The sequence below is a fragment of the Pseudorca crassidens genome, chromosome 6, assembly GCF_039906515.1.
Source record: "Pseudorca crassidens isolate mPseCra1 chromosome 6, mPseCra1.hap1, whole genome shotgun sequence".
In the NCBI taxonomy this organism is placed as follows: domain Eukaryota; kingdom Metazoa; phylum Chordata; class Mammalia; order Artiodactyla; family Delphinidae; genus Pseudorca; species Pseudorca crassidens.
In genome coordinates this window covers 70,092,524-70,117,453 of record NC_090301.1, presented here as the reverse complement: position 1 = coordinate 70,117,453, position 24,930 = coordinate 70,092,524, and the positions used below count along the sequence as shown (strand labels likewise).

General features: G+C 35.5%; 2 protein-coding genes across 2 annotated transcripts in view; one reads left to right on the top strand and one right to left on the bottom strand.

Moving 5' to 3' along the window:
• The window catches only part of PSMD14 (proteasome 26S subunit, non-ATPase 14), a 95,030-nt gene that overhangs the window by 1,557 nt on the left and 68,543 nt on the right, over positions 1-24,930 (top strand). The window contains exons 2-3 of the mRNA XM_067741743.1: positions 5,130-5,258; positions 7,529-7,580. Coding sequence (XP_067597844.1) covers positions 7,533-7,580 — 48 coding nt within the window. The 5' untranslated portion in view covers positions 5,130-5,258; positions 7,529-7,532. The remainder of the gene's footprint in view (positions 1-5,129; positions 5,259-7,528; positions 7,581-24,930) is intronic.
• Positions 8,975-10,258, bottom strand: LOC137226604 (AP-3 complex subunit sigma-1). Its single transcript, XM_067741744.1, has one exon. The coding sequence runs from the start codon at positions 10,158-10,160 to the stop codon at positions 9,579-9,581; it is 582 nt and encodes a 193-aa protein (XP_067597845.1). The 5' UTR covers positions 10,161-10,258; the 3' UTR covers positions 8,975-9,578.

Genomic DNA, 24,930 nt, shown 5'->3' with positions numbered 1-24,930 from the left:
GTTTGGGAGATTTTTTTTTTCCCCCCCAAGGGTCTTGATAAATATTATATTGCTGTTTTAATTGAAAAGCTGGATTTTTAACCTGTTTGACATGGGTTTATTCTATTTTTATACTTGTCTGTAACCCTTGTGTTTAATATCTAATTTCAGAACCCATGTTTGAAAATCAATAACAAGGAGCAATTGTGCTTCTATTTAATTGTTTTAAATTTTATAGCAATGTTTGTTTCATAAGTCATTGTCTACCTGTGAAAGCCTTACCTGAATACTTGTGATTTAGTACTCATGAACTTGTCATATACCCGGTTTGTTGCACTCATTTGACACTCATTCTGTTTTATGGTATTTTGGTGTCCCCATCTGTAAAGTGAGAATTGGATTAAATAATCTTTCCTGGCTCTAAGATAAATAACAATAACAACAGTTACTGAGTACCTATGAATGTTTCAGGCACTATATGTACCTATAGTACCTATAAGTACCTATGAATGTTTCAGGCACTAATGTTTCAGGCTTTGCATTTTTTTCTTACAACAGACTTGCAAGGAAGATATTATTCTCATTTTATAGATGAAGTCTAGAGGCTAAGAGAAGGTAACTTGTTCACATCATATAGAGGGTAGGTGATGAAGCCAGGATTCAAATCTAGGTCTGATTGCCTCCAGAGCCTTTCTGGCTCAATACTACTATTCTTTCACTTTATGTTTTTTCTATGGGATTATATCATGCCTCCCCAGGTAGATTGTAAATTCTTTCAGTGAAAGTCACTAAATTCCTTAGTGGCTCTGTTTCCGTATCACCTTATAAACAAGATAGTATTTAATAAATATTTTGCTTCAGTGCTGTAATTAAGAGCTAGCACAAGAAGATATTCATGATAATTCCATCCTCACTGTTCTAAACAGGGGGAATCTTACTTTCAAAACCTTATTTATATAATTAAGTTTAACGTTGACTCTTTCCATTTTTTCCACTGAAGAAAGCCCTTAAGAAAGTGAGAGAAAGAAGTTCCTAATTACTTTCCACAAATCAGACAGTAGAGGAATTAGAAATACAGTGAGATCACAAATATGGAGTAGTTAAAGGATTTAGCATCAATCTGAGAAGTAATAGTATATAACTGCAGCATGGGTTGAGGAGTAAAAAATGAAAAATGAGCTAGGAAACAGTAGAAAAACCTGAACAGATAAGGGCTTCATGATTTTGTTAGCTCAGTTGTGAGATGAAGAAGTGGAAAATCATCAGCCCTTTTTTTTTTACCAATTAGGATTCTAAACATTATGTATGACATATTAGGCATAAACACTTTATTCATATTACCTCATAATGTTTTAGTTAATCATATCATGAATAAGCTGTTGAGTCCTCTGCTTTTTGATAGGTGTAAAAACTTGGTTTAGATCCATAGACCTTTTGCATTGCTTTTATTTCTAAGCACTGGAAGTATTCTTTTATGTTCTAGTGTAACACTTTTAATTTTTATGAACCCCTTTGCGAAGTTCTGCAAAATGCAAGTCCCTCTTCTCCAGTGTGATTCATTTAGTACTGTGAAATATGCCATGTTTTGAAATTCACTAAATGGCAAACTCTATGGGAAGAAGAGCCCATGCTGGATGAACTGTAGCTATGCTCAGGATGGTGGTGCTGATGACAGCAGCTAGCATTCATTGTTTACTTGCTATGTGCCATCATTGTTTACTTGCTATGTGCCAAGCCTTGTGTTAAATGTTGTTTATGTTCATTATCTTATTTAATTATCTAAACACCTCTATGAGGTGGATACTATCATTATCCCTATTTTGCAGATGAGGAAACTGAGCCTGAGAGAGGAAACTGACCCAAGGATACAGAGCTAAAACGTGTTAGAGCCAGTATTTGAATCCTGGCACTTAGATTGCAGACTCATAGCTCTTAACCTCATATAGCAAGAAAAACAGTCATCACCATTTACCATCTGGGCCAGTAGACCTTTTAAAATTTCTTACACCTTTAAGTCATTTGAAGGTGTATGTACCTGAAATGGACAACATTGTTGGAATGTAATTAACTGCTCGTCATCCATCATGCATGAACCTGGAACATACCCATCTTATAAAGATCAGTTCCACATTTTAAATATGTCTCTAATAGGCCCCAGCTTATCTTTTCTTTTGGTTCTACTTGCACTCGCAATACTTTGTATGTGTGTTAAAATATGCCTATCATAAAATTTACCATTTTAACCATTTTTAGCCATACAGTTCAGTGGCATTAAGTTCATTCACATTGTTGTGCAATCATCACTACCATCCATCTCCAGACCTTTTTCATCTTCCCTGATGCAGTACTTTTTAAAACAAGCTTATAATTTTGTTGAAGTGGAGATGTCCATCATCTTTGCTTATAAAACATTTTTATTTTTAGATTTATAAACACCAATTAGAGTTAATCCAATGATTTTTTAAAATTTCTACATTCTTTTACTCACCTTTGTGTACACTTCAGCATTTATCCACTTATCAACTGTATCAACATCATAAAAGATAACAGAATACGTCATCTCTTTATCAAAACAGGTTCTTGTTGTAAAATAGTGTATAATGAAGTCCTTGTTGAATACTAACTGGATGAGAATGTCATATTTCCTTTCTGGTCTTAGAAATATATTGTTCAACTCATTGATCCTTTAAAAAGTAATTTTTCGAGGTAAAATTCACATAACACAAAATTAACCATTTTAAAGTGAACAGTTCAGTACCATTTAGTACATTCATAATGTTGTGCAACTACCCCCTCTATGTAGTTCCAAAACATTTTCCATTCTTCTAAAGTAAAATCCCTTACCCATTAAGCAGTTTCTCCATTTTATTCCCTCCCTCAGCCCCTGGCAATCACCAACCTGCATTTTGTCTTTGTGGATTTATATATTTTGGATATTTCATGTAAATGGAATCATACACTATGTGACTTTGTGTGCATGGCTTCTTTCACATAGCATAATGTTTTGACGTTCATCCATGTTGTAACAGTTATCAGTATTTCATTCCTTTTTATAGTTGAATAATATTCCATATGTTCCATTGTATGTATATATAGAATTTGTTTATCCTTACCCCCTTTGATGGACATTTGGGCTGTTTCCACCTTTTGGCTGTTGTGAATAGTTATGCTATAAATATGCATGTACATGTTCTTGTTTTGAATACCTGTTTCAGTTCTTTTGGCTATATACCTAGGAGTAGAATTTCTGGGTCATGTGGTAATTCTGTGTTGAGCTTTGTGAAGAGCTGTCAAACTGTTTCCAACAGTCATTAATTTTTAAGTTTGAGAAAATTGATACAGGATATTGTCAGTGGTCTGAGATTTTGTTTATATTAGTGGTTCTGAACTGGGATGATTTTGCCCTTCTAGGGGACATTTGGCAATGTCTGGAGACATTTTTTTAAAATTGAAGTATAGTTGATTTACAATATTGTGTTAGTTTCCGGTGTAGAGCAAAGTGATTCAGTTATATAAGTATATTTTTTCAGATTATTTTCCATTATAGGTTATTACAAGGTATTGACTATTGTTCTCTGTGTTATACAGCAAATCCTTATTGCTTATCTATTTTATGTATAGTAGTTTATACTGTTAATCCCATACTCCTAATTTATCCCTCCCCCACAGCCTTTCCCTTTTGGTAACCGTGTTCATTTTCTATGTGAGTCTGTTTCTGTTTTGTACATAGATTTATTTGTATTATTTTTTAGATTCCACATATAAGTGGTATTATATAATTTTTATCTTTCTCTGTCTGACTTCATTTAGTATGATAATCTCTGGGTCCATCTATGTTGCTGCAAATGGCAATGTTTCATTCTTTTTTATAGCTGAGTAATATTCCATTGTGTATATGTACCACATGTTCTTGAACCAGTCGTCTGTTGATGGATACTTGGGTTGCTTCCATGTCTTGGCTATTGTAAATAGTGCTGCTGTGAACATTGTGGTACATGTACCTTTTCTAATTAAGCGTTTTCATCTTTTCCGGATATATGCCCAGGAGTGGGATTGCTGGATCATATGGTAGTTTTATTTTTAGTTTTTTAAGAAACCTCCATATCGTTTTCCATAACAGCTGTACCAGTTTACATTCCCACCAACAGGGTAGGAGGGTTCCCTCTTCGGAGACAGTTTTGATTATCACAGCTGGTGGCATCCAGTGCGTAGAGGCCAGGGATGCTGCTAAACATCCTATAATGCCCAAGACAACCCCCTACAATAAGAAATTATTTGGTTCTGAATGTCAGTAGTGCCAAAGAAACCTTGGCTTATGTCAATTTTGTTATCATTAGAGTGCTGTTACTTGTTTCTTTACATTCACCTTGTGATCCTCTAATAATTGTGAAACTTTTTTTCTCTGTCAGTTTTCTCTTTGCCATTATGGGAGGAAAATGAAGAATTCTGAATTCTCAACTGTGTTCAATGAAAGCTAAAAAAAAGACTACAAAGATGATATCTCCAGTCTTTTATATCTTTTTGAAAGATGAAGCAGTGCTTTGGGCAGCACAATAAAAACTGAAGGATGATGCAATGGCTGTAATGTATTTCACTATTGCATCATTTGGGATGATTGTTACCATTCTTCCATTTTCTTATTATTTTAGTCTTTTTTGGCATAGTTGGGAATAACTGATTAAGACATGACAGAGTAATTCCTAGGATAATGAAATAACAAACCTTAAAGATATAGGAAAATTAACCACTTAGATTCCATAATATGTTATAGATTTCTAACAATGTACAATGAACCTATATGGTAATTACTCAATAGAATGAATTTTGTTCTATTTAAAAAATGAATAAATCCTCTTTGTTCTTTAAAACACCTCTAGAAAGACTGAAAGTCATGAAATGTCAGTCTACATATAATTAGAACAGCTCAAAAAAGAAACTTTAGAAACAAAATTTGGATACAGGGGCAATCACTATGCTCTGTAGAGCTCCCTTGGATGGTATTTCATTCTGTACTCTCAGGAAATGGTAATTAAAAATCAATTTTGATTTCTATTTTGTTTTTAGGAATTTTGCTTCTTTTAAAGCTCTTGGTATATTTCCCTCCTTAGTTCTCAAAATAATTACATCTTATTTTATTTACTTTTTTTTAGGAGAGAAAAAAAATAAAAACTTGGGAAAAACTGTACCTGCCAGCGTTAGCAAGAGCTTGAGTTAAGAAGAAATTTGTCAAACTCAACAAATTGAAGCTTAACATCACAAGAGTTGTAGTTACTGACCAGGTGAGCATTAAGAATATATTTTACTTTTATCTATCCTTACAGGATATGTCATAAAGATGTTACGAAAATGTATCAGTTTTAGCACACATGAAAAGCCCAGATTGAGGGGCTCATGAAAGTCATTTCGATAACTAGCAGTTTTGTCCTTGTCTGCTTTCTAGAAACTTTTTTTAAAGTAGTATGACTTAGAACATTTATCGATGTATTTCATTCCAAATGTTAGTATTTTATTAAACCTTATTATCTTAAAATATTTAGTTTGTTAAATATTTTCCTGTTTGCTGAGACATCTAATTTTGTTAAAAACACAAATTTGACCTGCCAGATTTTCTTTCCCTCTGCTCCTCACATTGCTCATGTATATTCACAGCATCTGGAGTCTGTGTAAAGTCATCAGAAACAACACAGGGGGAATAGATAAACTGAACACAGCTGGGAATTGACTTTGGCCTGGAATATATAGAATGTCTAAAGTTTTTTTTTCCCATTTGTTCTTTATGTTTGTAAGCTTGAACTAGGCCAAAAGAATTTTTTTGAAGGGGGTAATATATTGTAGAGGAATAAACGTATTTTATATTTTAAAATACACAGGGTTTTGTTTTGTTTTCCGTCTACAGCCTTTAAAAAGTGATATGTATCAATGCCATATTTGAGTTGAGGAATTTTAATGAGAATTTGATGGAGATTTTATTTGTAAATATTGCTATTAGGAAGGTGAGTTAAGGTTATAAAGTAGAAATTTTGTTTAGACTATCCAGTTTTCTTATATGCCTTTTCATTTTTTCAAATGAGTTTATCTGTTGTCAGTCTCACAAACTTGTGGAGTGAAACAAGCCAGACAACATATATTATTTTGTTTACATAAAATTCAAAAGCAACAGAAGTGATCTGTGCTGTTGGAAGTTGGAATTCTACCTTTGCAGGGTGGTAGAGACTAGGAAGGGGATACGAGAGGTTCTTAGGTGCTGACAGGGTTCTCTTTCTTCATCTTGGTGGTGGTTATGGTGGTGTGTTCACTTTGTACAGGTTCCATGGCTGTATCATTTGTGCACTTTTCTAAATATGGACTTGAATGAAGTTTGCTGTACCAACAGTGTTAAATATTCACAGGATTAAATTGTTTGCAGGATTCAACAAATATAATTAGGCAGTAATGATCATAAGTACATTATTGAAAAGTTTGTATATCTGTTCTAACTAGTAAAACAACATGGACAAATGACTAAAGTAATCTGTTAGCATTTAATTTAGAATATAATTTGTGGTAATACCATTTTCTAAAGCATACACATAGGAAGAAGAGGAATTTTAAGGCATAGTAGCAATTTTTAAGTAGAAAAAAATGCTTCATTGTTTAGAATATTTAGTTATACTAATATTAATTTTTATAATTTGATTACTCCTTTTTGTGTATTTGTGGCCATACTAGTACCCTTGTTGTTTTTTCCTTTGATTTCTTCTGTGAATTTTTCAAGCTTATAAGAATATCTTCTGTAGTTATTCCAGACATAAAAAACAAATCAGATTGATATTTCAAAGTTAATTCTCTTGGTACTGATTAACTCTAAAATTGTAATTGAGAACAGCAGCCAAATTTCCTTAGTGAAAAAGGTGTATATCTTTACAGTATCTGAAATAAGGCAAACTATCTGTGTGGATTCTAGAACACTATCTTAATGCATTTAATGCAATATTACTTTATATTTCTTTTAGTATAATGAGTTCGTTTTTAAAAAGCCTTTGATGCTAATTCAGAGATCCATAATCTGCTCACAATGTCTTTCACATGTAGTTTTGATGATAACTGACAAGCTGTAAGTTAATTAGCACAGAACTTACTAATGAGGATGTTAAAATTTAATTTAAAAGTGAGGACTTTTATTTGTACACTCTGGACAAATTGAAGGAAATTCAATCATACATATGATAAGCATTTCAGGCACTTTTTCCTCATTCAGGTACTTTATTAGGTAACAATAAGAAAATATAATTAACTTAATGATAGCAAAGTTTTGAAAGTATGCTAAGATTGCTTGTCTTTAAAACTGGGGATAACCCAAAACCAAAGCAGTAAAATAAGGTCTGTTAATTAGCATGGAAGACAGCTTCTTGAATTAATATGTGGTGTTAATTAACAGGAAGTCTGATGTTGTGTTGTAATTACCACCAATATTTTTGACATACTGAGTGACTGAAGGTGAATTATGTAGATAGCAATTGAGTAAACACTTTCGTGCTTAGGAACGTTTTTCTTTGTTTCTGTTTTCTAGAAATATGGACAGACTGCTTAGACTTGGAGGAGGTATGCCTGGACTGGGCCAGGTTAGTATATAGACTCTACGTGTTTCTTTGTGTGTAAACTATAAGCCTTTCACTAGTTATCCAAAGAGAAAAAAGTCAGTCCCAAGAAAATCGCCTCACAGATAACCTTATGGTAAGAAGCTTCCCTTACTGCTGGTTACTGTATTCCAACACTAAATAACTTGTGGAGAAAATGTTCTATTTTCTTAATTTAATTTTCTCCCAGGAATAAGAATTTTCTCTATTTGCTTTGATTTAAAGTTTTGGGATATGCGAGATTATCAAACTTGCCTATTGGTTAAAAAAAAAAAGACTCAAAGTATCTTATTTCTGGGTTTACAATGTAGACTTTAAAAGTAACACATGAAAAAGTAAACATGGCATACTCTTGGCAAGATCCAGAAAACCCATAGAATGTTTGTATGTACAGTCTTAACACTGATAAATTCCTTCTAGTAATTATGATACATGGATGAATTAATAAGTAATACCTCTCTTTTCTTTAAATTTGGCATATATGGTTCCTTTTTACATTCTTATTAAAATTAAGTGAATTTTCAGTTGTTTTAATATTATCATCTGTCTTGTTCCATACTGTTGGGGCAAATGGCCTCCAGATAGATTTCTATCTCAGGATATTCTATCTGCTTTCAGCTAAAGAAGAAATTTCTGCCTCTTTTGAATTCTACACTGATTATCTTTCCAGTCCAACATTTACAAAAGAGATGACTATGTTAGACTTGAATGTATTTTATGTCCAAATTTTGGGACTATTTTTATAACCCTCCTTAAGAACCCTTTTAGTTGTCAGCTGTTTCCTATTTCCATATCACTGTCAATGACTTTGTCTTCCTTTATTCAAAGTAGTCTAATATTTTGACTATTAAGAAATAGTTTTGTTTGAGATTTCATGAAATTTTCAATGTTTTGTAGGTTCTTTTACAAGGGTCTATCATGGTTTATGACTAATAAACCTTTTCCTTTTAGAAAGTTGAAATCATGTGATCCTATATTGCATCATTGCACAGACTTCAGTTATTTTTCGTTTGCTTTTGTTAGTTTTTTTTTTAAAACAGTGAGGTTCATTTATTTATTTATTTATTGGCTGCGTTGGGTCTTCGTTGCTGCACGTGGGCTTTCCCTAGTTATGGTGAGCGAGGGCTAGTCTTCATTGCGACACGTGGGCTTCTCATTGCGGTGGCTTCTCTTGTTGCAGAGCATGGGTTCTAGGTGTGCGGGCTTCAGTAGTTGTGCCGTGTGGGCCCAGTAGTTGCGGCGCGCGGGCTCAGTAGTTTGGCTCGCAGGCTCGAGAGCGCAGGCTCAGTAGTTGTGGCGCACAGGCTTAGTTGCTCCGTGGCATGTGGGATCTTCCCTGACCAGGGATTGAACCCATGTCCCCTGCATTGGCAGGCAGATTCTTTTTTTTTTTTTTTAACAGTGATAAAATATATTTTTATTTACTTCGTTGAGTCAGAGGGTCATAAAAAAAATTATTGCTAAAGTAGATACCAGGCAAACAGAATGGTGCTTTAGAAGTCCATTTACCTTGGAGTTTATTTAAACTAAGAGAAAAAGGTCATAATGTTTTCATGCAATACATACTTCGTTCTTTAAATAACAATTCTGACAAATAACAGAAAGAATTAAGGAATGCTGTATTTGTGATCCATACAAAACACCAACATTTTGGGTTATACATAATTTAAAGAAATGTCCCAAACACTTTTCAAAATACTGTAGTAGCCAATACATAGAGGCATGCCTTAGGTGGCCATAGGAATGCAGTTTAGAAAACAAAGAAAAAAATCACACTGTAACTACTCAATTCTTCAAAATCACTGAACAAGAAAAGCAACAATGAACTTCCATACTGATTTTACATAACTTCTATACAGTACCTAGACTTAAATCCAAGAGCAAAAGTTAAGCCTCTCCTCCTCTATTTTTGGTAAACAACTGCATGGTAAACTTAGATGACATTTCCCCCGGATTTTACCTGAGAGTGGCCTTTTAAATTTTTTATTTAAAAGAGGGCAGGTTTGGCACTTTTATACTGATGTCACCAATGTTAATATTTCTTGGGATCTCAGGAAGATTCATATTCTTTACAGCTGATACAGCACGGGCTGGAGCTCCCGCTAAGCCAGCCTCAGATTTCTCCAGTTTATTTTGTGCATCAATTTGTGTAACAATCTCATTCATGTTGGTCTCCAATACCATTCCCCCCATCACCATTTCTGCAAGAATATTGTGAACCTTGTCTACATGGAAAATTAAATCCAGTTCACAGACGTTTTCAAAACACTTGTCTAATGTTTCCACAAATACTTGAATTAGATCTAAAATGCCAAGTTCACTTTCTGAAGAATCCACACAGAAGACAAAATATAATGTTGCATAATGTCTATAAATCAGTTTGTTGTCAGATCCTCCAATTAATAATCCTCCTTCTAGGAAATTACAAACATTTTCATCTCTCTTAGATACCAAATGGAATGTCTCCCTGATGATTTGCTGTTGTGTATCTTCACTGTAGGGCTGGTAGAACTTGGAGAGCCGCGGCTTCCCGTGGTTGTTAAAGATGAGGATCGCCTTGATCATGGCTGAGCCGGGCCGACCGGGTGGGAGCTGGGGGCCAGGGCGGGGGCGAGCGCGCGAGACTCGCCTCGGGATCTTGCTGGTGATCCTTCCCCACCCGCCCCCTCGGCAGGCAGATTCTTAACCACTGTGCCACCAGGGAAGCCCCTACTTTTGTTAGTTTTGAATATTTCTCATGTTCCTTTACTGTAAGCGTGTTTCTTCATGATTCTTCATTTTTGTAAGATCTGTGTAATACATTCTCTTAAGAGGCCTAAGCCTCTCTGAACTTGACCCTTCTAAAGCTGCTTCCATACATTTACAAACATTCTAGGTAGCGTCTACAATTTCCCTAATTCATTCTGAAATTAGCAATAACAATGTGTAGGCATATAAAAGTGTCAGAAGTGAACTGAGGTGGTATGTAGATACTGCACATTTACCTGCAAATTACAGGTAAAGATGTTGCCTTAGTAGAATTCTTAAGGGGAGTTGCATCAAATTTAAATACCAAAATAACTTTTTCCTTAAGTAGTAGATGCAATAAATTATATATCCATGCCAGAAATCCATGCTGGGAAATTGTTGGACATGAAATAATGGGTTGACTGACCACCAATTGAGTTACATCATATCTCAATGACCGCTGCAAACCTTTGCATTGAGTGGAAAACTAAGTGTTGGTTCAATAACCTGTCCTTGGTTTTGGATAATTTAATCAACACATATCCCCCCTCAGTTTGTATTCTATTTGAACTTAAAAATGTGGTGCCTGAGAATCTGATATTTCATGTGTTTCATCTTCCTGATTAGATGACAGACTCTCAAGAGAATGATTTATGGGGTTCTTATTTCTGTGTTACCTCCTTTATCAAATACTAGGTGTTCAATGATTACATTTTTTCTTAAAAGTTAATTTACTCTTGTTCTAGACTAATATGACAAACGGATATGATGTTGCTTCTAAAACATGAGATATTAAGTGTATTATTTTTTAATAAACAGGAAAAAAGTTAAGTGTATTGTTTATTTTTTAATTTTTTTTGGCTGCGTCGCACGGCATGCGGGATCTTAGTTCCCCAACCAGGGATCGAACCTGCACCCCTGTGGTGGAAGTGGGGAGTCTTAACCACTGGACCACCAGGGAAGTCCCGAGTGTATTTATTTTTAATAAAAAGTCAAAGACCTTTGGATTGATAATAGCTACTCTTTCCATTAGATAATGCGTAGCAGCCAATAAAAGTAGAAAGGATGGGCTTCCCTGGTGGCGCAGTGGTTGAGAGTCCGCCTGCCGATGCAGGGGACGCAGGTTCGTGCCCCGGTCCGGGAGGATCCCACATGCCGCGGAGTGGCTGGACCTGTGAACCATGGCCGCTGAACCTGTGCGTCCGGAGCCTGTGCTCCGCAGTGGGAGAGGCCACAACAGTGAGAGGCCCGCGTACCGCAAAAAAAAAAAAAAAAAAAAAAAAAAGTAGAAAGGAGATAGAAGTTGTTTTACCCCTCCAAAAATCAATGGGAAATGTTACTATCTTACCATATAATATAAAAGTCAGAATTTCCTCATAAATAGGGGCAGGTTACTTGCTGTTAACTTTGCAGATGTCTCTTTTAAAACATGGGAATAGTAGCAGAACAGGGTTTTCCATCCATTCTACTGACTCAACTTTCTTTGACTAGAAATGACCTTTCTCTTTTCCATGGCTAATGCTTTGACTTATTCTCTGATCCCATCCTCTCTTGAAACCTTGCTCATCTCCACTGACCCCTTCCTCTGCCTACAAAGATGTTTAAGTGTCCTGTATCCCCAAAACAACAAAACTTCACTGCATTCTGCCATTAAACCTTTTCTTCCATTTATTTCAAGAATTCCTGAAATAATAGCTTATACTCACATATTCTACCTCCTTACCTCCATTGACTCTCATGAGATTATATTCTGGCCTCCTTCTTCATTACTGTACTGGAATTGTTCAAATTGCCAAGTCTATTGGCTTACTTTTAGTTCTTTTTTCACGAGACTTTAATATATCACACTGTTCACAATGTCTTTTTTAAGAATTTTTCTTCCTTTAGCTTTATCATGGTACTTTTTCCTAGTTCTTCATTATGGTATGCATACCTATAAAACAACTTAAAGTTTTTCTTAAATATTACATTTTTAAATGTTAATACGTGAACAGTAGCAGGCTAAAATCATTAAATCTGTCTACAATCCCCTACTTCAATATAACTTATCAGTAGTGAAGCAGAAACAGATGTTTTATTAGAACTATTAAAATTTGTAAACAAATAGCTTTTATTTCAAATGTGTGTTTTTATTTACTTTGCTAAAGTGCTTATGAACTTGAAATTACTGAAAGATGTGAGATGATTGTATTAAAAGTATTTACTGCTGTAATTTGACTGCTCAGTTGTCTTCATAACTATCCCAACTTAGGTCTTGGCAACTAAACTATTTCCAAAAGTAGTCAAGACTAAGCCCAACAGATGGGCCTAACCAAAGCATAGTCTGCAGCATCTAAAAGTGTTTTTTTTTAAATAGTTTAATGATAGTTATTTTATTTATTTATATTTTGGCCATGCCACATGACTTGGGGGATCTTAGTTCCCCAACCAGGATTCCAACCCGTGTTCCCTGAAGTGGAAGCTTGGAGTCCTGACCAATGGACCGCTAGGGAATTCCATCTAAAAGTTTTTGTTTAAGTCTCTTGGTCCATTTTAGCTTTAGAAAGAGTCAAGATAAGCTTAAAAGTAAATGAGGGCTTCCCTGGTGGCGCAGTGGTTGAGAGTCTGCCTGCCGATGCAGGGCACACGGGTTTGTGCCCCAGTCCGGGAAGATCCCACATGCCGCAGAGCGGCTGGGCCCATGAGCCATGGCCACTGGGCCTGCGCGTCCGGAGCCTGTGCTCCGCAACGGGAGAGGCCACAACAGTGAGAGGCCCACGTACTGCAAAAAAAAAAAAAAAAAAAGTAAATGAAACTTAAGTAAAATGTCAATGACATTTATTATCTCGTCTTGTATTTACATTCTTTAGGCCAGTATTTTGAGTTTTCATGTGTTGGGTGTTATGCTATAGGGAATACCAAGGTAAACAAGAACATTGTTACTTAATCTAGGGACCTAACATTCTAGTAGACATACAGCAGTTATGTTTCAAGTGCCTGGCACATATTAACTCTTCAAATTAGCGAATACCAGTGCTTATTGTAAATAATGTGATTTGTAGAGGATGTGGTACTTAATTTTTTTTCCCAAAAAAGGAAAGTGAGACTGAGTTGAGGAAATGATGCTTGAGCTAAATTTTGGAATGTAGCCAACATATATTGAGAAAGGCCTGGAGAACAGGTGATGTGAGGGGAAAAATGGGAAAAGAATCTGGTAAGGGAGTTTGGAGTAGATTATAAAAGGTACTGAATGCCATTTTTAGTGATTTTTACTTTTTCCCTAGTAGATGTACTTTAATGAAGACTTTTTAAGCAAAGCTGTGGGATAACTGAATCTGTGTTTTTGAAAAGTAATTCTAGTGGTAGTTTGAAGAATAGGTAGGAGGAAAGAGTTTGAAGGTAAAGTCATCAGTTATATGAATATTTTTGTCTTTTAATCCTGTAGGTACATAGTAGGGTTACGCTTTTCCATCTTTTTTTGTGGGTGTGTATGGTACGCGGGCCTCTCACTGCTGTGGCCTCTCCTGTTGCGGAGAACAGGCTCCGGACGCGCAGGCTCAGCGGCCATGGCCCACAGGCCCAGCCGCTCTGCGGCATGTGGGATCCTCCCGGACCGGGGCATGAACCCGTGTCCTCTGCATCGGCAGGCAGACTCTCAACCACTGCGCCACCAGGGAAGCCCTTTTCCATCATTTTTGAACTTAGCCTGCTCATGATTTTGCTTTGGCCAATGGAGTGTGAGTTGGAAATTAACAGGTCACTTTTAGGTGGAAGCTTTAAGAATCAGTGTGTGATTTGCCTGCCCTGGTAATCAAGGAAGCATGGAAATGGAATCTCTCTTAACTGAGAGAGAGTGACATACAACCTGCAAGTCAGAAATCCTATGATTTTTGTGTGAAATTCCCTAATTTTTTTAGTCTCTAGTTTTTAAGAAACATGATATAGGCCAAACTAAGCACAAACCAAAAACATATTTGTTGCCTATAAGTTATCAGATTGTACCTTTCTAACGCAGACCTCAGTAAATTTCAGATGCAAAAATAAGGGAAAATACTGTAGGTGAGTGGTCAGAGAAGGCTTTCTGAAAGTGGTGAGATGTAAGCTACATTTTGAAGGATTATTTCAGGTCGCTAGACTTAAAAAAAATAACTTCATGAATTGGATATGATCTATTTTATTTGTTATAACTCCCAAATTCACACAGTATACAGATTTTATATTTATAACCAATAACTGTTTTTTTGGTTTTTGTTATGTGTCTTGGAATAGAAATGTTCTTTCAGTTATCTGTCTTTCAGATTTTGGTCTAACATTTTATAGAAAGAATTAATTTAACATAGTAATGGGGGGAAATGCCTGGAATAAATGAAGAAATAATAAACTTTCATGAATGATGAGTCTCAATATCACATGCCAGTTATCTTCAGTTAATCATAAATTCAATACAGTTCCAATAAAAATATCAACCAGAATTTTCATGGAATTAGAAAACTGATTCTAAAATTCATATAGGAGAAAAAAAATCCAAGAACAGCAAATAAATTCTTAGAAAGGAAAAAGAAACTGCTCTACCAAATATCAAAATATATTTTAATGCTGTGTGACTCAAATAGTGTTATATTGGTATAGAAATAGTCAGGTAGATCAGCATAATCAGGTACAAAGTCCAGAAACAGACTCATGCATATATGGGAGCTTGATTTATAATAGAGATGGTATTAAAAATTAGTGGGGAAGGAGAGGCCTGTTCATTAAATGATGCTGAAGCAAGTGGCTTTCTATATGGGGGGAAAAATAATATTAGATTCTTACATTATTCTGTACACAAAAGTGTATATCAGATGTATTGAACCTACCTGTGAAGATTAAACTTTATAATTTTGGAAGACACACCTATTAGGATGCCTATTTTCCAAAAATATGTAGCAAATAAACAACTGTTGGTGAGCGTGTAGAGAAATCCTTGTGCATTGCTGGTAGGAATGTAAAATTGTGTGATCTCTGTGGAAAATGGTATGGCGGTTCCTCAAAAAGTTAAACAATTGCCATATGATCCAGCGATTCCATGTCTAGGTATATACCCCAAAGAACTGAAATTAGGGAGTCAGGTATTTGTACAGACATTTCATAGCAGCATTATTTGCAATAGCCAAAAAGTGGAAGCAACTTGTATTTATTGATGGTTGAGTGGATAAACAAAATGTGGTGTATTAATACTGTGGAATATTATTCAGCCTTAAAAAGGAAGTTCTGACACATGCTATGACATTGATGAACCTTGAAGACATTATACTGAATGAAATTAGCCAGTCAGAAAAGGACAAATATTTTATGATTCCACTTAAATGAGTTACTAGAGTAGTCTGATTCATAGAGACAAAAAGTAGAATGGTGGTTGCCAGGAGTTGGGGGTTGTAGTGGAATGGGGAGTTGGTGTTTAATGGTACAGAGTTTCACTTCGGGAAGATGAAAGTTCTGTAGATAGTTAGTGCTGATGATTGCACAACAATGTGAATGTACTTAATGCCACAGAATTGTACACTTAAATATGGTAAATTTTATGTTATGTATATTTTACCACATTAAGAAATTCAATTACCATATCTTTGTAATGAGAGTAACAATATCTACTTCAGATAGTTCTTATAAGGATTAAATAAACTAACCCGTGACCATGTCAGACATACAGTACATAGCCCCAAAAAATGTTTTTTGGAAGAAAATTTCGTCCTTTATGACCTCAAAATAGGAAAGCAGAACTCAAAAGAGAAGATTAGTAATTTGACTGCCTCAATACATTACTAACTCTTGTCCTAACAAAGACAATATAAACAAACTTAAAAGACAAGGAGTAGAGCAAGAGGAGATATTTGTGACACGTCCATCCACAACACATTTAGTGGAACCATAAATCAGTAACACAAAAAAGACCCATGGGAAAAAAGATCATGAAATGATAATCTGTAGAACAAGATTTGCCAATGAACATGAAAAGATGGTCAACCTCACCGTATATCAGGGAAATGAAAAGTAAAACAAGTATTAGATTGTTTTTTTAAACAAAAGTATGTTGTTTTAAGTATTAATGAAGACTTGGGGAAGCAAGAATTCTCATGGAAGCCTTTTTCCTTAGGGTTGGTGTGGGTGTGGCAGTTTGGATTATTGAAAAATTGCAAAGTACTTAAGTGTCTATCTGTGCCAAAATGCATTATGATGGAATATTATGCAGCAGTTAAAATGAACGAGATTCTGTATCTCAATATGCGTAATAGACCTTACAAACATATTAAGAGAAAATTTCAGGTTGTAGATATATACATACAATATGAAAGCATTAATGCTAATTTTAAAAACATAGAATAACTTTTTTTTAAGGGCATGTAACTTTAGTAAAAGTATTACAAGTTCTATAGCAGCACTGTCCAATAGAACTTTATGCTGTGAAGGAAATGTTCTATATCTCTGCTAATACAATAGCTATTAGCCACATGTGGCTATTAAGCCTTTGAAATGTGACTAGAACAAGTGAAAAACTGAATTTTAAATTTTATTTAATTTTAATTAACTTAAATTTTATAGCCACATGTAGCTGTTGAGTCCATGATAATGTGCCTAGTGTGACTGAAGAACTGAATTTTTAATTTTACTTAAACTTAAATAGTCACATGTAGATAGTGGCTACCATATTGTATAACACATGCCCAGATAACTCATACCAAATGCATGAGAAGGGAGGGAGACAAAAGGAATTTCCACTTCATAAATAATGTTCTCTCTTTTTAATAAACAAACACAAAAATTAAAGCAAAAGAACAAGTCAGTGAATAGCATTAAATAACATTTTCCTTTGGTAAAAACTTTTTTTAAAAAGCTGCCAAGTAAAACATAATCAGAAATTCATTTTATTTTTCAGTACTTTTTTTCATGCCTTACTTAGACATTCCATATTCTCCTTGGAGTTGAAGAGGGTAACACTATAGCAGTTGCCAGAGACTAGATCATAGAGGGCCTTGTAGAAAATTCTCTTCCAAGTGAGTTGGGAGGTTGTTAGAGATTTTTGAGGAAAGGAGTTATGCTCATCATACTTCCATTTTTAAAGAACCTGGATACTCTGGAGATGAGACTTAGGAATGGAAGCGGAGACATGAAGCTACTACGGTACTGTTTTAAAATAAATTACAGATTATGACTTATTTTTATTGTGTATTTATCTACTGGAGAGATTCTGGTGTGGCTTCAGCCACATTTGAAATAAAACCTTTATTTACTGCTGGTGCAGTAGCATGAAAATGAGCAGGTGTTTACAAAAGGCTTTTTATGAGTTCTCTTTATGTTCCTGAGCTCTTTAACCTGTCTGTATTGACAGTTTTTATATACTGATGGGTGCTTCTGGTTACCTTTTTCCCCCCTTTGATTCTTTGAGTATCCTGATGTGATCCTCTGAACATTTACAAAGAGCCTTTCTAAACACTGTTAGATTAATTTGGCCATTTTTGTTCCTATTGAGAAATAGGGAAGGGTCAAGAAATTTTAATTCTTTTATTTCTTTGCTTAACTACAAGTAAATAGTGATTTTGCTTTAGAAACAAAGGAAAAATACGAAATGCTTTTAATTTTTTTTCATTTGCTGCTCTTGTCATGTAATAATTTTATTATTTAAAAAGGTATAGTTCCTAATTATTCTATTCATATACTTGAGCTGATGCTTCTACTGTAGAAAATCAGAAAGAGGTCAGGTCAAAAACATGCTAATTAGAGCATATTCTTTCTAGGTGTCATTGTAGTATAATTCTTCTGAATAGTTATTAAACCCCATGAAAAATGTGCTCCTGAGGAGTCTCAAATCTGTTCTTGAGAGTTCTCAAGTAAAAGGGAAACAAAACAGATATCTGGTGGGTGCACTATAGTTAATCTGTGTTCTTTTGTTTGAACATTCTAGTTGTGACTGGGCTTTCAAGGGAAAAGGTGTTTGACACTTGTGAATGTTAAATTCTGTCTTGATATGAAATTACCGTAAATGACTTTGCTTGAATTCTTTAGAACATAAGGGGAGCAGTGACGTGTTTTCAATCATAGTGAAATTGTCTTCCAGAATTAATCACATTCTGATGAAATAGAAAATCAAAGTCATGAGGAAAAATGAAATGTTAAGATTTTAAAATTAAAGTCAAGGATATGATGGATCCATGACAACTGATACTGCTTTTGGTAGAAAGGGTATATGGGGTGAGAAACAAGAAAAGATACCTCTGTCTAATATAGGAAACGGAGATGTTACAGCATAATCTTAATATTCCAAATGTATGGGATGTTATGGTCATAAAAATCGAATTTATGTCTTTTCCTTCCCTACCCTCAACATTGTTTTACTTGTTTGATTTACTGGTAACCATTCTCATTTGGTACACTGATCTTTGGGTTTCCTATCTTAAATTTGTGTTACATAGTTTCTAATTTTTCAGTTCATATGATCATTTGGACAGTTCTTTAGGTTATCGTACTCACTTGAAATGTGGACAGACATGGCCAGTGTTCTCTCCCACAACATACATTCAAGGTGGTTCTTTGTGGAATATTTTCTGGGTTGAGCATCCTGGAAGCATGCCACGAGAGCAGGGCAGTGGTCTCTAGTGGGCAGCCTCCCAGTGCTGCTTTTCAAACTGTTGCCAGTGATTTCACAGGCTCTTCCTTCCAGGAGACTGAATGAATGCCTGTGTTGGGCACAATGGGAAGGCTTAGGGACAATAAAGAGTTAAGTAATGACTATGATAGTTATACTTTTCTCCCATTCATTGTATATTCATTTCCTCTGTTTTTTACTTGATTACATATTCTTACCTGCCTGTGGTATCTCTCTGTTAACTATTAGTTCTTTGTTACCTAGTGTTGTAAACACAAGAGCCTGAGTAATTAGAAGCAAAATGCTTATCAAAAGTAATAGTAGAATGACAAAACCTAGTTTTGGAAAAGCACCCCTTTCTGTTATATAGAAAAGGTATTCTTTTACATCATGGGAAACTACTTATTTTATTACCTAGTAAAATACATTTTTGTTACCATTATATTGCTGTATCACTATAGGGAGTTAATTTTGATTTTACTTTAGCTTATAACTAGTTCCACAGTTTCTGGCTACTGTTTCCTTCCCACTTGCAGGTTCTGGTTACTATATGCATTTCCTAGTTTCTATTTTATAGGCTAACTGAGGTCTTCAAATATTTTATAGCTCAGTCTTTCTACAAGGATCTTCCTGGGGATTTCCTTGGCATCTATGAAAATTGTAGCAATATAGGGAGATAGCCAGATACTCTAAATAGGGAATGTAAGTTTCAGTGGGATCTGGAGCAAATGTATGGATCTGTAAAGAGAACTCACTTTTTTTTTTCTGCGGTACGTGGGCCTCTCACTGCCGTGGCCTTTCCCGTTGTGGAGCACAGGCTCCGGACGCGCAGGCTCAGCGGCCATGGCTCACGGGCCCAGCCGCTCCGCAGCATGTGGGATCTTCCCGGACCGGGGCACGAACCTGTGTCCCCTGCATCGGCAGGCGGACTCTCAACCACTGCGCCACCAGGGAAGCCCAGAACTCACATATTTTGACAGTTGTATCAGGATTCCCCTCTAGAATTTGTAGCAGTGGTGTGGAGAAAGGGATGAGAGCCAAATGGACGAATGCTGAGGGCTCCCATGTTTTAATGTGAGATGTTCTATGTATATAATCTCCTCGTTTAATCCTCACAACAATCCTATATGGGTAGGGATAATTATTTCCATATTATAGGGTCAAGTCACGGAACTAACAAGAAGTGGAGCTAGAGTTGGAACACAAGTCCTGATGCCAAAGCCTATCTACATCAACATGTCCTCAGGTAGATAATATCTATAATAATGTTGTCACTGGCTACTTGCTTCATAAATTAAAAAACCTTAAACAGTCTGGAATTTTTACTGCAAAATGTAGGTGAAGAGAAGATTCTTGCTTTACAATTCTTTAGGAAACCTAAAATATTTGAGAGGATTTTTCTTCATTATGACGTGTAATACTTGGCCAATGTTTTTAAAATATTTAAGGAATGAGTAAATATTTCATTCATTTTATTCCCTGTGACAATGTATATCTTGACATATTGATGAAGACAGAGGAAACAAATAGTACAACTTTTTAAAGAAGGTTTATATTTCTTACTCATTTTAGTTTATAAAGCATTTTCATTACTGTTCATAAACTGATTAGTGCTCTAAACTAATTGTCAAAATGTGTGGTTTCATTAAAAAAATTATTTCTGGAAAGAGGCTTCTATTATTAAGCTAATTTGAATGACCAATCTTGTTGTACCTTGACTTGTAATAATGAAAGAAGAGGTACAGAGAGCTGTTTTATTTGAATAATAGACTTGCCAATTAGCCATCAAGTGCTTCCATCTGTGAAATTGTTGATCAGATGGGTTAGCTGGGATGTTTCCAGACTAGGGCATCATAAATGGCACTTGAAAACTGTCACTTTGATGATGAGGTTTCAAGTATTACACTGCTTGATGCTGTGGAACCTTTTTTTCCTTTTGCAGTACCATGTTTTTTTAGAACATACTGATCCCACTTATGAATTCTGTGGCATCAAGAGAACTTGGGAGACCTGCCACTGATGTAAAGTTCTGCCTAATCTGCTGCTCTGGTCTGTGCTGAGATTAAACCAGAGTATTAACAGCTTCTTTCATGGCCTTCACAGTAATGTTGGTTGATGATCTGACTGGCACAGGCAGGCAATGCTCATTACCTGTGGGTCATGGAACTGGCACATGTTGGCAAGTTTCTTTGCACTTTCCCATTAATATAAACTCAGTTTCAAGTGCCTTACTCCCTTAAGTAAATGGATAATAGTCTAAGCTATGTAAGTGTTGAGGTTTCTATGTAGCAATTGTATAAAGTGAATTTAACATCTGCACTATACATTTTTAAGGATTTAAGTTACATATTGGTAATTATTACATTAAAAAATTTAATAACAACTTGGAAATATAAATTTCTGGAAATAATTGTCATATGTCCTTCTTCACAATACTATATCTTTCTTGCTTGGTCTTATATTTTGTAGGATGATTTCTTTAGTAAGTTGACTTCCTTGAATGCTTGTGGATATGATTAGCTATTGGAGTCCCTGAATGACATTCCTGTCTGTTAGGCCTGTATCATGCTTTTCTTTTCCCATAAACCCAGATTCCTGAAATTTGGGCAGGCTTCCTGGTCACCAGTCTGTGTGGGGACAAATTCACGTCCTTGTCACTTTGTGGACACCAGCTTGCCCTTCTGTCTGCCCTGGCACAGATCTCTGACCTGCCTAAACTCATTGTGAAAGGCAGTATGTTTTGGGCAATGCTGAAAGAAAGGCACGCTCTGGAGCTAGACCAGATGTAAACGGTGGCTGAGCTCCATGGAAGAGGAAGAGAATGAGAATGCTGTGTCAGCATGAAGGAAAGTGAGTGGTTTGTGATCTTGTTCCTATTCATTTTTCTTCCAAGGTAGATTTTCATAAATTTGAACCATCCTCAGGTCCTTCAGCCTCCCGGAGTGGACCATCTATCCCCCAATGAGAGAAAAGTATCAATTCAAATGTTTTGTTGTTTGTTATTTGGGAGTATCTGACCACTGTGCCTTTTTTGTTCTCAAAGGTTTGGCTGTTCCCTCTCCTAGGCAAAAATGTCCGGTAGTTAGTGAATAACATTGATTAGGCAACAGGTTTCTGTTTTACAGGTGAGGAAATTGAGGCATATAGCAATTCACTTGTTCAGTGTACTATATCGTTTGAAGAAATATGACATTTGGCAAAAAAAAGTGACTTCAAAGCAGAACTGAAAGGCTGTTGCTTTTAAGTGCTCCTCTGTAGAGCAGTAAATGGAAGTATAAGAAGAGAGATGTGACAGTGTGACCTGTGCCTTTCTTCCCAAAAGAATAGAACTTTCCCCTGTGCCTTTTGACCACAGTTACTCTTTCATACCTTGTAAGCATTTTTTTCCTGATGTTTTTTCTGTCCCTGTTCCATAATTCCTCAGAAATAGCAACTTGGTAATCTTTTGCATGGTATCCCAAATAATATTGTGAATAGATAAATGCTTAATGAAGTTAGGGTAGTGGGCAAGAGTATTTCTAAGAAGTCTTGGAGAGGTGATTTCTGTCCCTTACCCTCTAGCTGTTATGCTTTAGAACTTCTGAGCCTTTTATGCTTCTAAGAGCATAAATCAAGGAGTTTTTCTGAGAACCAAACAAGACAGTTTTTAAAAAAGGTAAATAGTTGTTTTAAAATAGGTGGTATATGACATGTTACAGAGTTAAGAAATTAACTGTGCGTATGTTGAATGTGTCCTTGCTGTTTCTGTCCCCTTCCCTAGAAACACCTGTTATCAGTTTCTTTCTGTTCTTCCAAAGATATTCTATATCAATGCTGTCTGATAGAACATTCCATGAGGGTAGAAATGTATTATAGCTAGGTGCCTAATATGGTAGCCACTAGCCATGTAGCTATCAAGCCCTTAAAGTGTGGGTGGTATGACTGAAGAACTAAATGTTTAAATTTAATTTTAAATAGTTTAAGTAGCTGCATGTGGCCAATGCTACTATATTAGACAGTGCAGTATACATACTTAATAGTATATTCTGGAGATTGTCCTATTGCATACTTATACATATAAAGCTGCCTCATTTTCTTTAAATGATTGTTTGCTATTCCTTTTTATGGGTGAACCATGATTTATTTAACCAGTCCTCTGTCAGTAATGCTTAGGTTGTTTTCTATCTTAATGTTTTCACAAGGATATTTACTACAACATTGGCAGCTTTGAATTTAGGCTTCACCACTTACCTTGATCACCTTGGACACATTAGTTGATTTTGAGCCTCAGCTTGCTCATTTATACAGTAGGCGCAGTAGTATCCACTTCATGGGATTATGTGATTATTAGAAGTAATTTATGTAAAAGACTCAAGAATGGTCTAGGAGCTCAAATTAGGTGTAGTAGATAATAGCTTTACTGTTACTTATTATTTTAATAATGAGACCATAACAACCCCATTGGCTGATGTTTAGTGTTGAATTGTGGCAGAAAATTGAGAAAGCTTTGCTTAGCCCATTTTAGGTTTGTAAGTATAGACAGTCTCTACCTTTTATTCACTTGACTTCTCTGAATTGTACATAGCCATCTGTAGATTACTCTTCATATGCTAATTTAGAACTTTTGTATATCAACTGGCAAAATTGTACATTTAAAGCTCTTACATGGTGCCTTGCCTGTCAGCCAATGGTTAAATTTAAGCAAGATCACTGTCTTAATACAACATTGCTTGTGTTTGGATATTTTATGGTATATTTGAATATTGATGGAAAACAGGAAATTAAAGATGCTTATACTATTTAGAAGCAGCCATAAAATTATATGGATTATGGAAGTATATTATGAGTTTAGATATCAGTTTTTTCTTTAGTATTTTCAGTGATGTTGCTTATAAATAAAACCCTTAGAATTTTATTGAAAAAGTAAACTTTTTGCATTGTGATTCCTTGACCACAGGTGATTTTTTCATTCTTAATACTCTGGCAACTATTAATAAACTTGTTTTAAGTTTTCCTTGACTTCACTCTTCATAAACATTAAGATCTGTTAACAACACCTTTGCACTTCATGTGAATGGTTTTCTTATTCAAAGTTATTTAAAGAAAAGTTAGATTAATTTTTTAAAGGCAGTAATCAAAATTTTCACAAGTATACAGATTAAGAACCAATTTCAAGCATGTTCTGTGTCTATGTATACTACGAAGGAAATGTGCTGGCGGGTTTTTGTTGTTTTTAATCTGAGTACCTAAATGGCATGTTTGTGAGTGAAACTCAGTTAAAGGAAAAACAAAGTATTAGCCTTTTTCTATCTAAATTTAGTATTTATTTCTAAAGCATATATATATTATATTGAAATTAGAATGGCTAATTTGTTTGTTTGTTTTTTTGCGGTACGCGGGCCTCTCACTGTTTTGGCCTCTCCTGTTGCGGAGCACAGGCTCCAGACGCGCAGGCTCAGCGGCCATGGCTCACGGGCCCAGCCGCTCCGCGGCATGTGGGATCTTCCCAGACCAGGGCACGAACCTGTGTCCCCTGCATTGGCAGGCGGACTCTCAACCACTGCGCCACCAGGGAAGCCCAGAATTGCTAGTTTTTGATAGACATCAGTAATTTAAGTATTAAAAGTTTATCGTTAAAAGTAGTAGGTGGAGTGATAGCAGCTGTGTGCCAGGCACTGTATTATTTGCAGTACATATGTTGATACCACTTAATCCTCATAGTAACCAGTACTGTGGGTATGATTAGCCCCATTTCACAACGGAAAGTGAGCCTTAGCTTTAAGCTGTGTAGTGAGGATTCAGCCTCACGTTTAATTTTTCTGATTCCGAAATATCTATGCTGTTTACAATATTTTAGTTTGGGAGGGAGTTTTATCAAATTGTTGATAAGCATCATCATCTTCCTTATATACTGACTTTATAGGAATTGCCCAGTTCAAATGGTTATTCTTTGTTCATGGTGATGGTCTCAGGGCTGCCTGTGCAGATGATTTTGAGCAGTAAGTAATAATATTTTTCAGTGTGTAAACA